The sequence below is a fragment of the Sciurus vulgaris genome (genome assembly GCF_902686455.1).
Source record: "Sciurus vulgaris genome assembly, chromosome: 5".
Taxonomy (NCBI): domain Eukaryota; kingdom Metazoa; phylum Chordata; class Mammalia; order Rodentia; family Sciuridae; genus Sciurus; species Sciurus vulgaris.
In genome coordinates, this window is record NC_136465.1 from 53,481,166 (window position 1) to 53,496,781 (window position 15,616).

Genomic DNA, 15,616 nt, shown 5'->3' on the forward strand with positions numbered 1-15,616 from the left:
TGGTATGTCAGAAAAAAAGACAATTCACATGAAACTGTCTTAGGTTTTGCTTTGTTGATAAATATGAAAATATTTTCAACAAAAGTTAACAAATTTAATGTGTATTCAGTATTGAGAAGACTTTCAGATTTTTCCATCCCTATTTTTCTTAATTGGAAAAACCCAGGACATTGTTCATTTTTTTGTATGTTTTTTATAATTATTCCAGCAAAATGAAGATCTTATGATTTTTAGCCACTTTGTGTTCCAAGGATTAAAATTGTGCTTATTTACAGATTTGACTTTTAGTACCTTCATCCTTAAATCCTTTAGCATTCAATAATTATTGATTATTTGCTATATGCAAGGCATGGGTTAGACTCTGGAGACCCAGTTATCAACAAATAAAAAATATATTGTCTTTATCAAACATGTGGTTCTTCCCACTTTGATAACTATAATCTGTATCTTATTACACAATTCATGGTGACATAACGCTACAATGACCTGGTTTGTCTATAGATTCTGATCTGGCCTGCATACATTGAATAGGGCATACATAACCCTCACGTGCCCACAAGCCCAATTCAATTCAAATTTAACTGAACAAATACTTATTAAGTTCCAACTCTGTGACAGATACCATCCAGGGGTCTGGATGAATTAGACCAAGTCCTTCCCTGAGGAATCTTTGAATTCTTTAGGGGAAAAGACTTGGAGAGAAATATCTACCAGAGAACACGGAGATCAATGCACTGATACCCAAGCCCAAAGTTCAGGAGCGGATCTTCATAAGGAAGGTACTTGGTTTTATTCATAAAAATACAGAAGATTTGAAGGGGGGTGGAAGGTGTTTCAGGGATGTGACAGTAATCTCACTCTTCTAAGTTTGTTCTGCAGACCAGCAGCATTGGCGTCACCCAGGAGCTTGTTGAAAAAGTAAAAATTTCAGGGCTCGCTGAAGACCTCCTGAATCAGAATCTGCATTTTAATAAGGTACCCAAGTGGTCTGTTTGCATTTTAATGTTTGTGGACACTGGGCTAGAACACAGGATGAGAAGTATGACCTTTTGGAAGATAGCAGACTGAGCCAGTGTGGCCCCACTGCTAGAGCTAAGTGCGAGGTATAGATGGACTAGAAGAACAGAGTGAGGAAAGGTCAGTGGAATGGAGAGTGGTATTCGTCAATCAAACTGGAGCATGAATAAATTCTAGGCAATGAATACTTTCTTTAAGCCGCATTAAGGACTTCCTCTTCAGAGCTAATGCTGTCACCTATGTTTTCCTTCTGTTGTACGTACAGCCTATGTTATAATGATTCATTTGTGTGTTCGCCTCCTCCCACCTTCCCTTATACCCACTATCAATATTTTAAAATAATCTAATTTTTGCATCTCCTGAATCTAGTATGCAAGAAATGATTGAACTGAAGTTGTAACTATATAATTGATAAGAATCAGATCCTAGCCTCTCCCCAAGTCACATATAGGTCAATACGTTAGATAAAGTGATCAATCATCTATCCACTTGTTCAACAACTGTTTCCTGAATGTCAGAGATGTTTCATCTTCCCTTTCTGGGACCTGAGACTCTCCCCACCACTGCCACTCAGCATCCCCAATTCTCAGGCCTCATTACCACTCTGAGCAAAGCATGCAATTATTGACATAACATCATAGACAACAGTCTCTGAATATTGAGTGTCCTCTCCACAGAAAATGAGATTTACACTTCTATTGACAAAAAATTTGCTCACAACAAGCCAGTACCTGTGGATGGTGAAAATAATGCAAACTGTGCATAGTATAAGTTAAAAGCATAAGAAAATCTTCCTGATAAAAGAGTTCTAATCCAGGACAGAGAAGAGTGATATTTTCATAAACAGTAGAAAAGATGAGGGCACTCCATGAAGACAGAAAGAAGCAACAAGAATGTTTGTAAACTGTTGCTGGTGGCCATGGATCTGGCCTAGAATAGATGCCAAACAAATAATTTTTGATTAGCTAAGTCCATATTAGGGGAATGCAGTTAGAAAGTTGAGAAAGACCAGATCACAAAGGGTCTCAAATGTCAGACTAAGGAAGTGGAATTGTTGATTCTTGCAATGGATAAACTTTGAAAGTTGTTAGCAAGGAAGTTGTATGTTATATGAGTGGCATTTTAGAAAACTAAATCAAACTCTGAACTAAAGGCAGTGACCTACATCAACAGTAGCAACACTCCAGTAGAAGATGATTGAAGTCCGGGTAGGTGACCATGGCACCAGGGCAAATAACTGATTTGAGAAATAATGCAGAGGATTGAGCCACTGTATCTCCAAATTTTGCTGACATTTCCTTCCAAAGTATCTCTGAAATCTAACTACTCTTTTTCTATCTCTGTTTTCCATTTTACATAAGGTGGAAAGTTACAATGACCACCTATAAAATACATATCTTTTGTGTTATTGCACTCTTCTGGTTCTTTCCACAAAGACTGTCAGAATGACCTTTAAAATCACAAATTCAAATATTGCTATTCTCCAGTTGATGATCTCCAATGACTCGATCTGCATTATAACACAATGCAAACTCTGTGACTAGGGCCCCAAATGATTCTGTCCTGCCTCTGTCTCCATTTTTAGCATATGTCATTTTTCCTTCTATTCTCTGGGCTCTAGCAACATTGCCTTGCTCTAATTTTCTTGCATATGCTTTTTATTTTTCCCAACATAGACTTTTACCATAAACTAGTACCCTTCTTCCAATTATTTTTGGTATATAACCAGAAGAGAAATTGCTTGATTATATGGTAGCTCTAATTTTAGATTTTTGAGGGTTAGCCATAGTCTTTCCACATTATCTGTAGCATTTTGCATTCAAAACATTCATGCACAAGGGTTCTAATTTCTCCACAATCTCTCTGAAAGGTCCTGGGTTATTGTCATCATTTTTTGATAATAGCTATCCTAATGACTATAAAGTCCAGACCATATTGCTTAACACAGTTATATATTTAGAAATAAGAAAGACTGCAATCTCATTTAATCCATGTCCCTTCTGTTTTAGCAGAAGCTGAAACCAGCAGTTAAGTGACTTATTCCATGTCACATATCAGAATGAATTTAGAACCATATGTCTTCATTCTCAATTTTTTTGGAGCCTCTTAGACACTGAACACAGAAGTGGGGAACAAAAACTACTAAGTATCAGGGATACATGAACCAAAAGTGAAATTGAGAGAATTCCTATTTTGTCTTCCTCTATCTTCTTATGAATTTGTACTGACACTGGAAAAGTTGGTAAGCTTCCCAGAGCCTCAGTTTCCTTACCTATACAATAGAAAAAAAATTTTTTTTGCCTTTCAGAAATGTTGAAAAGCATAAATGAGATTATATCATTCTATATAGTCCTGATTCTATTTAAGAACTGAAAAACATTAGTTTTCTTTCTACTGTCAACATTGATAATAATATGGGGCATATCTTAGGGATTAGCCTAATACTCACTAATTTGACATGCTGTGAAAGCAGGGTCTAACACTGCTGTAGAATTTAACTTTTTTCTGGTGCTTTCATTTCAGTTTAAGGGTGGGTTCTAACAAAAGTTCAGAGGAACAATAGAAGCAGATGGTCTTCCTGAAACGTGTGCCAGAGGGATCTGCATGTGTCTTTGGGGTGATGTCTCCACCCACCACACAGCTTGGAAGCTCAAGGGCAGATCCCCAACATTGTACTTGTCCCTTCCTGAGCACTCCCTGGTGCAGACTCCAAGTCTGACAAGGAAAATGTGCTGTGATCATCATACGGGGGAGAGAGCAGCTGCTTCAAGGTGGAGTCTATTGTCAAGGTTCTCTGGGTAACAAAAAGAGGAAAAGGCCTATCAAAGCATTTCCTGCCTGCAGGAGCCATGTGCTTCCATTAATTCTTTTCCCTGAGTCAGTCTGTCTCCCTTAGGCTAATGGCTCTCAATGTCCACCATTCCAGAGAACAGAACAAGCAGTTAATTTTAAAATTCTTCCACAAAGCGAGATTAACAAGAGGAACAAGCTCTGCTGATCAGTGGTCTGTACCTACACATTCATAGGGAGAATGGCACCTAAAGTTATATTTAGGATGGTTAGGATTTGTCAGCAATCTGCTTATCTCTGTCAACTGCCTTGGTACTGGCACTGGTACCTGAGACTTTAAGAGTGATCTCTTTGCCCTTCCTGTACCATCAAAGATTCTAAAAAGACAATAACAAATATTCCTTGAATTTTACATTTGTATCATTCACATTTTGTGGAAGGCATCAGTTAGTAATAGGAGAGAATGAATAACCATTTCTCAATGACTGCCTAAGCTTTGTGCATTGAATCAGCTAACTTTGGGTATAATTTTTTTAAAAATTCTAAATGAATGATTGAGTTTCACAAAGTTTGGATCTAATCTCAGGGATGAACGTCCAGGTTGTAATTTTCCTGAATAAGGTAGGAATGTAATTATTTACAATGCATTATGTTATAGAAAGAATGACATCCCCAAAAAGGTAGATGGTGACCATAGTGTTTACAAAGGGGAAAACAGAAAGATGGGGTTTGACAAATGTTTTGTATAGCATAGTTGTGGTTGAGAATTCTGAAGTGCTACCAGGGTATATTGCAAAAAAATGCTGGAAGAGAGTTGAGATGCCCTGTATCACAGTCAGTCAATCACCAGACATGTTAGTAAGGCCACACTACATCATCTACCAACTGACCTGCCAGATGATCAATAAATGCATTAGAGAACCCAGCCAAAGACAGTTGAGGTGACCCAGGGCAGAAGAGCACCCAAGTTGATACATAGAACCATAAGCTAAATAGAGTTGCCATTTTACACCAGTAAGTATTGAACTGGTTTGTCATGCAAAACAAACACTACTATAGATGTCAGTAGATAAGAGATCTCTGCTGGAAAACATGTTTTTTTAAACCCTACCAAAGCCAAGGCGAAAATGTCCTCAAGACACTGGATCTCCCTTTGCATTTACTTATATTTTATCTTCCTCTTGGTAGTTGAATTTCTCCCATAAATGAATAAATTAAGGTCCTTGTTTATATTGCAGATTGTGACTTTAGTAAGGAGTGAGTTTTTCATATCTCTTAACCTCAGTGCACAAAACACTGAATTTCTGGTCGGTCTTAGACAAAGAGCAGGCTTTTGGTTGTTGACACATCTGGCATGTTCCTGCCTTGCAACCAGTTCTGACTTATTTGTCTAGAATCTTTACAAATCTAGCTGACAGCAACATTAAGCTTTTAAATTTTAAGTTAAGCATTATTTTCTTATATTACTTTAAATAATATGAAAAGTTATAAAGGAATAGAAACTGAAATAAGCATGAAATTCATTCAATGGAACACAAATTCTGGGTCTTGATATCTTTCATGTGTGAAGAAGAGCCCTCAATAGGGAGTTTGTAAGCAAGGTGAGGATGCAGGTAACCTTATCTTCCCAAAGTAGAATAAAAAGACAACAGTAATTCATGCCTACTCAATGTGATCATGAGTTAAAAACCACTCAGATTGTTATTTTGCCCGCATAATAACTTACACTTGCTTGACTGCTTTATGTTAGTCAAATGATTGTTCAGTGTCATATCAGTATGACCTTCATAGCTGGTATGATATATATTTAGTTTTTTTTTTTTCAATTATAATTAGACAGTACCAATGGCATTTGGTTTCTAACATGAGGAAGGCTTTGTTCCAAAAAGTTTCCCACCCTTCTCAAGCACAGACCATGGAACTCTAAGTCCATTGCATTCATTCTGAAATTCTTACCATGTCAGGTAAGATATATAGAATTACCTTTTGTGATCAGAACTTGGAGTTAACAAACCTTCCCAGCCTGTCCCCTCCCTTCTTCACACTCATACAAATGAAATGCCCAGTGGCAGTGGCTGGTTATAATAGAACTATGCAGCTGCACAGAGAATAGGAGAAAACAACGCTTTTCAGACTTAGATTTATAACCAGAGATACAGGAACTATGTCAAGAACTACAGGACTAGACCCTATCAGCAAACTCAGTTCACAGATGTTGAAAGAACTTGTTCACTTCCACTGAACATTTTGAAGCCATTCATGTGTAATGAAAAGCAAACAAAATGCTTAGTGGTGGAAATACACCATGGCAAAAGGCCATTATGGACACAGCTCTTCCCACATGAACTATGGCTTGTGCCATGGTTCAGTTATTGAACGCTAATGGGTCACTGTTGACTGAGCTCTCCTTGGAGATTCTGGAGAGACAAAAGGGATGCAGATGTTGATTTCAGAGATTAATAAACCAATACATCAAACAAATACCTTATGTTAAAGTGATGTGTGCATGGGTTTGTATTTTTTTAAAAAACAAACACTTATAAAGTACCGACCTCATGTTAAGCTCTGTCCTAGAGGCTTTGTAATGTTTAACCAAAAGCAAAACATACCTTTACAGGTACTTAACCGCTGAGCATTTTCACATATATTACCTCATGCTATTCTTACAACAACCAAGAAAAATGAATACAGGTATTAGGAGTAGAATTGTACTCTACCCAGTCAGAACTCATATGTTGAAATCTTAACCCACTGCCTCAAAATCTGACTATATTTGGAGATAGAACATTGAAAGGTTAGTAGTGAAGTGAAAACAAGGTCATAAGAATGGACCCTAATTCCAAATGACGGGTGTATTTATAAGAAAGAAGATTAAGACACAGACACTCACAGGGCCAGACCATGTGAGATGCAGGGGGAGGGAAGGTGTCTACAAGCCACAGAAGAGGCCTTAAAAGAAACCATCTCTGATCTCAAACTGTTAGCCCCCAGAACTACCAGGAAGTAAATTTCTGTTGTTTAAGCTGTTCTGTCAGTGGTGCTTTGTTTTGGCAGTGCTCAAAACGCATACAGATGGTGTTGCTATCTCTATTTTTATGGATGATAAAGCGAACTTGAGAGGGATAAATAATTTACTCAAAATGTACATGTAACCAGTAAATGACTGAGACAAAATTGGACACATAAGCCCTCTACCCTCCTCTATTTATCTTTCTACTGTCCTCCACACCATATGTGTCATTGAACTATCTAGCTCTCCAGCATCCAAGATCAGGGCTAGAAAATATCAGAAAGAAGATGTTCTCCTCCAGAGCATCACCTTTGGGTGTATTTCTTTTACTGGTTTCAGATGTCAGCTACCCCTGGTTTCAAAAGATTTGCTCCTCTGCCACTCTCCCCCTGAAATTAAAGCTGCTTTGTCTCAATAGCAGACAATTTGCTGTTAGGAAGGGAGTGTTTTGTTAAGTGTTAATGTAACAACTTGTGTAAGTGACTGCTAATGGTGAATGTAAATATCCTTTTTAAAAGATTAAGTTATCTGAATTAAGAAATGAAACTATGGGATAGCAGACCAGTGTTAAATATATCACAGGGAAGAAAGGCCTTCAGTTCTTTTGAAAAACATACGGAAATAGTTAACATTATATGCTTTATGGGAGTTTCAATAATGGTGCGATTGCTGCAGGTTGGATTTCTTAGAACAAACAGAATTTAGAGCAAAATCAAAATAATGGTGCTATTTAGATTAAAGATGATAAAAAATAATGTAGTCTACCAATAACTCCAGGGATCACATCTTAGGTCAACAGTTTGTTTGGTGGAAACTACACTGAGGCTTGCAAAACTCCTGGGGATATGTGAATGAATTGGAGTGAGCCATGTCCTCACTCTGAGCACAGCTTGTGACTTTAATCTAGGTCAGTGGTTCTCAATCTGACTGAGCAGCAGCATTACCTGGGGAGTGATTGCAGAATGCAAAGAGCAGGAGCCTAGTCCCAGAAATTCTGAATCATTAAGTCCAGAGGCCTGGATTTTCAAATGTCCCCCAGGAGATTCTGATAAGAGTAGGCTTGGAAACAAGCACACTGCCCTGCCCTAGGTATTCTGCAGTAGGAGAAGGAGAAGATGCTTCTTACAAAAAACATTTCAGATACTATGGCTCCCTGTACTCTCCAGGACCAGCAGGATTCTTCAATACCTTCGAGATGACAAGATTGGGACATAAATAATAAACACAGAAAAATTTCAGGTGAATAAGAGGGAAAGGCAATGGTAGGAAGCAGAAACTCTTCCCCTGATAAAACATGTATGTATCCAAGTAAGTAAATATCATGCCAAAATTCAAAAAAGACATTCTAGAAAAGTGATGGAAGCATTAACTTATACTGACTGCAATTATTAAAACTTAATCATACTCTTCTCAAAATATATCTTTTTGGTTGTAATTTTTCCATGAGTGAAAGAATTCCTGTGAGAAGAAAAATTCTAATTCTATGAAATCAAATCTTACATCATGAAGCACCAGTAATGGAAGTTCCAGTGTAACCAAGGAAATGACCCCCTAAATCTGATAGTCTTTATAGTAAACATACAGCTTTGTAAAAATACCTAATCTTGGGCATGGTGCTCAGAGAATTTGGGACCAGGAATCTATATTTTTCGAACTTCACAGATTAAAATTCTCACAACAGTGGTGATAGTCTCAGTGATTCTGCCATTGTTTGGATGTGGAAGAGATATTCAAAATATTAACATCAGGCATTAGCACAGGTACCAACTTATCACCACCAACAAAAATAAGACAGGCTATTTAAAAACACAGGTGTAGCCACAGAAAGTTAATTCCCTCCCATCCGTGCCCTTGGCAGCCACTGCTATTGTTCAAGATTTTTTAACTGGGCTGCTGTTACATTTAAGAGAAATTCCTGTCCTATAGGAGATGTCAGGCGATCCAGAGAGAAATCCTAGCATGTAACATTGTACTCCTATGATTTGACACTGATGCAGACTATAAGAGCCAAAAGAGGTCACAGACATCATCTAGTTGAACTTTTCTTTTTTTCCTTTACAGATGAAATCCAGAGATCAAAGCTGAATTTTTCCAAGGCAAACTGGGGAAAATCCCAGAATCCTAGTATCAGTCTGGTGGTGTTTGCTTTACACGCTACTGCTGTCCACAGGGAGAACAAAGGCTCAGGAAGAGGATCCACTGTGCTCTTACAGGACAGCGGGTCTGCAGTGTGTGTGTGTGTGTGTGTGTGTGTGTGTGTGTGTGTGTGTGTGTGTGTAAAGGGTGGAGAAACGGGAAGTGACTGCAACAAAAATCTTCTGACTACTCATCTACTTTTTTAAAGCCTCTGCAAAACTTTATAGGAAGATGATATTTATTTCCAAAATGGTGCAGGATAGATTTCCCACACTTAGCCGACCCATCTCTACTGTCAGTGTGCACGTTCATTGAAATAGAACACATTTGCCTGTACCTGTGATAATCACTCCAAATATCTAGAAACTGTTTGCAGAAGGGTTATACAAGTGAAGAGAGAGCTTAGTAGTCATTTAGTCATAATACTTGTTAAATATTAAGACCTATCATAAGGTTTAAGCATAGTCACAATTCCTTCAAAATTTAAATAGGCAACGAGCTGTTTTCCTAGTCTGACCTCGCAACACTTTCTTTGTAATCTCCTCTGTCTCCTCGTTAACTGCCATGTACCTGCTCACTGCTAGTGAATTACAAACGTCCCATATGACCTTTCACTTCAATAGACCAAAGCTAAGGCCACAGAGTTCTGGAAGAATCATTGTAGAATCTGACCATGAGTTCAGCTGCTTGACAGTGTATTATTCTTCAAAATTAATCATACATTTTCTATGGCATAATACATAATATTTGGGTAGGAAATGTTTCTGTTACCTTCAGAATAAAATTAATACTAAAGTTTCTTATTTAAGGCCCAGTTGTCTTTCTAATTATCACCCAGAATTTCTTAGGCTCAGCTGGAATAAAACTTTTCCCCTTTACTCTCCCAACTCCTACTTGGAAATGGGGAGGATCTCCATGGAATCTTCCAGTATCTTCCAAGGCTAGGTTAGATTTCCTCCCATTCTTCTGTTAACACACACACACACACACACACACACACACACACACACCTGCAGGTACTCACACAGACACATAGGCATGCACACACATTCATGAAGACATGTACACAGACACACAGTCACATAGAGATGCATAAATACATGCAGCCAAACATATACACACGCATCCACACAGACACACAGACACAAACAGGTACACAGGCACACACATAGATACATAGTCACACACACACACACACAAAAAAAAACATATATACACACACACAAATTCCTTCACTCTCCTCTCATGGCATCCAGTTTGAACCAACCCCAATTTCACTGTGTGATATTCATTTTTAAAGCATTTTCTGGCTTCTCTAAGAAGGAAAATAATGATCCATTCTGGCCATGTGGCACATGCTCCTGATGCTTACTATGTTTTTATTGCATGAATGGCTAAAGTACAAATGCTGCCCCCATTTGTGATCTATGATTCCGACTGTATGAGAAAGGGGTTAACTAAATAGCAAGCTATGCTGGGATGCCCTTCTCTGCAGTCCAGAAGGGCATAAGAGGTGCTCTGAAAGGACAGACAGTCCCAGACCATGGCTTAATCATTTTCTATTAACAGATAAGACTCTCCAGGGGAATATCAATTGCATCCTCTGATTACCCTCTGACAATGTGAAAAATATTGTCTGACATATAACCTGGACCCCTTTCTTCAGGAAATCCCAGCTGCAAGGCAAATCCTCTTTTGCTCTGGACCAGGTGATGGAGTGAGCATATGGAATAATGAATCTGCGTTTCCTGACCTCCCTATAACACCAAACCAGACCCAAGGCCTTGGCTGAGTGGAGGAGACCTTAGGTGTGGCCCTTTGTGCCAAGGTATCAATACAGTTATTTTAACTGCAGACTTCAAAGGCTACATCTAAGAAATGCTTGATGCAATTAAAAGTATTAAACCAAGACACTTTCCCCTTGTGGTACAAGTGCTAACTAAACAGACCAATGGTCACAGGTGAGATCACAGCGATTTTTCAAAGGCCATGCCTTCCCATCTTGATGGCTGATTAGCATAGAAGTCATTATCATTTTAAAGGAAAAAGAGAAGCTTGGTTTCTCCTAGTGAGGCAGTCAAATCTGGTGACTAGAAATAAAAGCCAGCCTTTCTGGATTTGAATCCTGGATTTATGACCTGTGTTGCTTTGGCCAAGTTTCTTCATCTCTCTGTGTTTCAGGTTTATTACTATATATACACACATATATGTGCACATGCTCATACACACACACACACACACACACGCTCTTCTTTCTTATGTTACAGGACTTAGTAAGTGACTTGATATACACAAAAAAGTCTTAGAAAACTGTCTGGCTAATAACAACTGCCCAAAGATCCTAATAAGATAAATATTATTAATAAACTGTTTAACCTTTACTGTTTTATTTTCTTCCTATTAAAATGATACGTCTTGAGAGCTATGTGGCCATTTCTGTGCCACAGATGGAATTCTGTACTGACCTAGTCCTCCCTGGTCTAATAATGCTTATTTATACCTGACATTACATAATAAATATATTATGGAGCACAACATTGTGCCTGTGCAATCATGCTGATTCCTCCCTTCATTCTCCATGGAGAAGAAAGATAGCATGTTTGTAATAACCTACTGAAAGAGTTCTTACTTTCCATGCTATTGTGCATCACACCCAAACTACTTTTTTATTTGTTGTCCATGGTTTGGAGTAGAAATCAGAAAATAATGATAGTATGCTGAAAGAAAACAAAATAGCCCATGCTAATAACAAAGAAGAAAACAGCAATGGTAGAGTAAGTGGTTATGGGTATGTATAAATACTACACTTGAACTGCATTCAACATCCAAGGTGGGCTTCAATTTTTGAATAGAAAGTAACTTTAAGTTTTTCCCTGATGGTAGTACCTGCCAGGGGCAGGAAGCTTATTTCTAGCACATGCAGAGAACATTAAGCTAGATCAGTTGGAAAGGCAGGGGAGCAGGACCCTCTTTACAGCCTTCACTTTCCTAATCCCAGACAGAACCACCAGCTTAGCCTCCCTGTTAAATTCCTTCCTCTTCAGTTCTTAACTTTTAACTTTTCTTTTCTTTTCATTTCAGGGTTGTCTTTGAAAATCTGATGAAACATACACACACACACACACACGCACACACACACACACACTTCTGCATATTAGTTTCTGGTTTTCATGGATGGATTCTTACTTGAAAATAACTCCTTTCTATTGCAGTGATTTTTAAAAATTATTTTCAATAGATGAATCAGTTAATAGTTGAAAAGACTGATTGTTTTATCACTTGATTTTCTTTTCAAAAATTTAGTACTTGAAATCCTGACTTGTAACCCTCCCAAAAGATTTCAGACAGTTCATTTGTTTCATTTACTATAATTGGTATTTTAAAAAAATAAAAATTTTGTGTTTCTGCAATGCTCAATTTCTGGGGAACTTTCATTTCTGTCTGTTAGGAAAGTACAGCAGGCATTGATGTATGCCTTCTTACATGTATTTTGTTGTAATAAAGAGATGGTAATGCTATTTCCATATTGTCTTATATTAAACAGTGAATCTTGATTACAACTCAGACTCCAACCCTAAGTTATATTTTTAGGGAGAAGTAAATGTCACATGTACATAGCTACTATAATTGCAGAGGATAAAATTCAAAAATATGAAGAGAAAGTCAGTTAAAATTCACTCTAATGGATACACGAATAGCTATGTTGATAAGTCAGTCTATACATTTCTTTATTTGTATCTTGTGTTTTAAAGTTGCGATAAAGAAAATTCCCAGATTTTTGGTGTAAAATTTGTTTTTAAAAAGTTTGGCAATTAGTGTAAATTCACTTTAAAAGTACCTTTTATTTTTAAAGTCAGATATTTAGAAGAGTTTATAATAATCATAGTTCACCACTTAATTTTTTTCCTTTGAGACCAAGCATCACAGACCAACAGCAGCTAAGTTTATAATAATTTATTAGGGTTGCATATTACTTGCATGTATAATAAATTATAGAAACCATAGCATCTTTATAAACTATTTAGAATATCATGTTCACTTCCTAATGCTTATTGCATAACTGTCAGAAATTTAACTAGATTATATTTTAGCATTAGTCAGAAGATTAAAAAACATTATAAAAATTTTTTCACAGTACTTCAGATTTATGAAGGACCCCGTTATTTTAATAAACTTCTGTGCAACCTGTTTGAAATGTATAAAAACCCTTTACAAACAAACCAGAAGGTGGCGTAGGTTTCACTGAGCTGAGAAAGTTACAGAAGTTCCTTCTATTTGTACTTAACTCCCTTGTGGTGCACTTTTTCAGGCATTGTAATAAATGCAAATAAATAATTAATAACTGATCTCTAAAAATCTATACCAATAGACAATATTGAGAGTTGACAACATTTCAAAATTCTGATAAAAATAATTCAGTAAACAATTTATGCTTGGTATTTTCTCTGTTTTCTCTCACCCTCCTCTCTTTCCCTGCCCAGTTCAACTTGGGAAAAAAAAAAAAAAAAAAGACAAAAGCAAACAGTTGTTTGAATTTAAGTCCCAGGGCCTGACAAAGTAACCCTGAATGTCCGTCCATCTTTCCTGGCCATCTGTTATCTTGCTCACACTGCTTCTGTCCAGTCTCTTCTACCGACCTCTGTCCTTTCCTGCAGGGAGAGTTTTCAAATTCTTGCTGAAAGCATTTTGTTCTCCACTGTAATCACACAGGGTGTGGAATTGGTTGGGGTCTTTGCCACCAGTTTGCTGTGTCCCTTCCCAGCCTCGGAGTCCTGGCTGGAGAGAAGCTTGCAACACAGCCACAAAGTGCTGCCTCTGTCAGAGTCTCACAAACTCACTTGGTCTGTAAATGTCCATTTGTGGATAACGTCCTTATCCATTCTGTTGTCCTCAGTGAACTTTGATGGAATATTTCCGCAGTTTCAGAAACTGGAAAAGCTTATCTTTCGTTCTCTTCTTCAGGGCCATCAGGGCTCGAGTTTTCTCCTCCAAATCTTGATCTATAGCAAAAATGATCTTGGCTCTCTCCTCTGCTTTCTTGTCTCCAGAGTTTTTGAAGAGCCTCTGTAGTGATTCTTGATCTATGTTTTCAAAGATGTTGCCCACAGCTTTCTTGCGAGAGGCTGTGTCAAAGTGGTAGCCGTGGATGGACGGGCTTACTCGAAGCGACGTGGACATGGTGATGGCTTGGTGGCTTCGCTTTGCTTTCATCGATGTGGGGTTCTTCTGGAATTCAGCTCCGGGGCTCTCCAGAGAGTCTGTAGCAAAATCATTCCGGGACTACTATTTAAAGTGTGAACAAAAGCTCCGGCTCAAATTACACTGGTGACATCAGAGTGATCTCAAGGAAGAATGATCACAGACAGATTTAACAGTTGAGTTGCCAATCTCCTGCTCTTGCGTAAAGTGCTTCTGAAAGCTCATTCAGTGACGAGGGGCAGGGCTGTAGATATTTCTTTTGACATCCTTGGTGGCAACTGGATGATACAAGCATGGGCCCTTCTTTCAAAGAGAGTCAAAACCAGGAAAATGTAAATATGAGACATAATGAGGTAGCTTAAATTCTCAAAACCTTCCCAAACAGCAGTTGAAACAAGGAGTCCTGCCAAACCCAGGAAAGTTTAATTACCAAAGTTATTAAAGTGCACTGCAAACATTTGGCAGCCCACATCTATGCCCTTTGAACCTCCCTTTGGGGAAAGCTTGAACAATCAAGGGAACAATGTGGAGTACGTCTGATTAAAGAGTTGAATTTTACATACATAATGCTGACTCGCCTCAGCCTGAAACCATTGCTGTTCCGAGACTGAGTGCAAATGCTGATCTGCAATCATTGAATAAAACTGCAGTTTAACAACAACAATAGAAAGTATCTCCTTAAGTTCATGCATATATCAACAACAATAGCAATTGAAAAAGTGGGGAAGAAAAGTCAATTGAATGCTTTGTGTACATAGTGCTCAAAAGAAGTGAGTTGACCTTTTGTAAGAAAATATATTTAGGAATCACCCCGACATAGAGAGTTTCTTTGAAAGAATTTAAATTTATTATTCTTGACATCCACAGATTCAGACAGTCAGTGTCCCCACAGATGTATAGAGTTACTGTACACTAAATGTTAGTAACAAAGGGTCACAGGGACCTACCCTGGTGTACTTTTTAGCCCTTTAAATAAGCAGGACAGATCTATGTTTTCTTCTCATCTAGTCAAGTCAGATCTGCAAAAATGCACAAAGGGAGACAATGGGGTGAAATTGCCGAACTAGAAAATTGAATTAGACTCTTCATATGTATTTATTCATTCACCCATTCCTTCACCCAAGCATTCGTTCCATCAATATTTCTTTAAATGTATATTATTAGTCCAAACTTTTCTAGGCATTGGAAATATAATGTGAAAACAAACCAAACAAAGGAAAGCAATGGAAAAGAATTCTTACTTTAATGAAGTTTACATCCTAGCAGGAGATAGACAGTAGAAGAATGTGCAGATATAATGTCCTTGTCAGGAAGTAACGAATACTATGGATAAAAATGAAACAGATTTGTCTAAGAGTGGAAGGGAAGGTGGAGGCTTTCATAGGAGGGTCAGGGTAGCTTCTTTTAGTGTGGTACTATGCAAAGACCTGAAGGAGGTAAGGGCGCGTACTGTAGAGACATCTG

General features: G+C 37.9%; 1 protein-coding gene across 1 annotated transcript; it reads right to left on the reverse strand.

Moving 5' to 3' along the window:
• Window positions 1–12,892: 12,892 nt before the first annotated feature.
• On the reverse strand, window positions 12,893–14,258 carry TCIM (transcriptional and immune response regulator). The gene has a single exon (XM_079140124.1). It carries the CDS (start codon window positions 14,162–14,164, stop codon window positions 13,844–13,846), a length of 321 nt encoding a protein of 106 aa, XP_078996250.1. The 5' UTR covers window positions 14,165–14,258; the 3' UTR covers window positions 12,893–13,843.
• Window positions 14,259–15,616: the final 1,358 nt, after the last annotated feature.